Source organism: Phalaenopsis equestris, unplaced genomic scaffold (genome assembly GCF_001263595.1).
Source record: "Phalaenopsis equestris unplaced genomic scaffold, ASM126359v1 Scaffold194730, whole genome shotgun sequence".
In the NCBI taxonomy this organism is placed as follows: Eukaryota; Viridiplantae; Streptophyta; class Magnoliopsida; order Asparagales; family Orchidaceae; genus Phalaenopsis; species Phalaenopsis equestris.
Window position 1 is genome coordinate 1 of NW_018214679.1, and position 1189 is coordinate 1189.

Below are 1189 nucleotides of genomic sequence, written 5' to 3' on the forward strand. Positions count from 1 at the left end.
TCCTTCGAGCAGGATAACGCCTCCTTCCAAGTCGGCACTTCCGTCTGGCCATCGTCCCTTGCCCTAGCTAAGTTCGCCGAACGCTGGCTACTCCCTCCCGCTCCCGCCGCCCTCAATCCCTACACCCCTCTTCTCTCCTTTTCCGGCAAGCGCGCCATCGAACTTGGCGCCGGTTGCGGTCCCGCCGGAATCGCTCTCACTGCTCTCGGTCTTGACATTATTCTCACCGACATCGCCCCCGTGATGCCGGCCCTTCGCCGCAACATCAAGCGCAATCGATTCGCCCTCCCCAAAACCCCCAAACACGCCCAGCTCTACTGGAACAAAGCTGAACAGATCCGATCCCTCAATCCTCCCTTTGATCTCGTTATCGCTGCTGATGTTGTCTACATGGAGGACTCCGCAGCACAGCTCGTGTCTGCGATGGACGCTCTCGTTGCCCCCAGCGGAGCGGTTCTGTTGGGCTACCAGCTGAGATCACCGGAGGCGCACCGCATATTTTGGGATCGGTGTTCGGAGGTTTTTCCGGTGATTGAGAAGGTGCCTCACGAGGATCTTCACCCGGATTATGCTTATGAGGAGACTGATGTGTATATCTTCAGGAAGAACAAGTGAAATTATTGGATGCCCTAGAGAAATCTGGTAAAGTAACTTCGTTCCTTCTTGTTAGTTTGTAACTTTCATCTCCTTCTGCTTGGTTGCATTAGTGTGTCCAAATTCCAATTTTGCAGCATATATGAAGATTAGTCTGCAACACTATTGATGGTGCTTAGTTGTGATTTTTAATCCTTTGTTTGTCATTGGAAGAATTTACGCCTTTGCTTTGATACAATTAGTAGCTTGTATAAGAAAGTACTGCTTTCTTGCATAATTGACTCTGTCTTGAAACATCTGAACTTGTGACAGAGCTTGCTTGCTTGTTCTTAATTCATCTTGAAGTAATTGACTGTGTAGATTGTTGGGAAATTTATGTACATACCACAGAATTGTCACGTATTTACATATGTAAATCCGAAAGTTTGATATTTATACTTGTAACACTTTGATGTCATAAATCTATGCATGAAAATGTGCATTTTGCTTTCAAAACTTTAATAATGGTGGTATTTTTTATGTGATGTTGAAGTTTTGTGTGTTATAATTGTTAACAAGGAAGTATATGTTAGATATGTAAATACATAAGAATTGT

At 45.0% G+C, this 1189-nt stretch overlaps 1 protein-coding gene across 1 annotated transcript; it reads left to right on the top strand.

Moving 5' to 3' along the window:
- Positions 1 to 3: 3 nt before the first annotated feature.
- LOC110034928 (protein-lysine methyltransferase METTL21D) lies at positions 4 to 984 on the top strand (the record flags this gene model as incomplete). Its single annotated transcript, XM_020739167.1, has 1 exon — positions 4 to 984. A coding segment is annotated over one exon (612 nt), but the record flags the coding sequence as incomplete, so codon positions are not given.
- Between the last annotated feature and the right edge of the window lie 205 nt (positions 985 to 1189).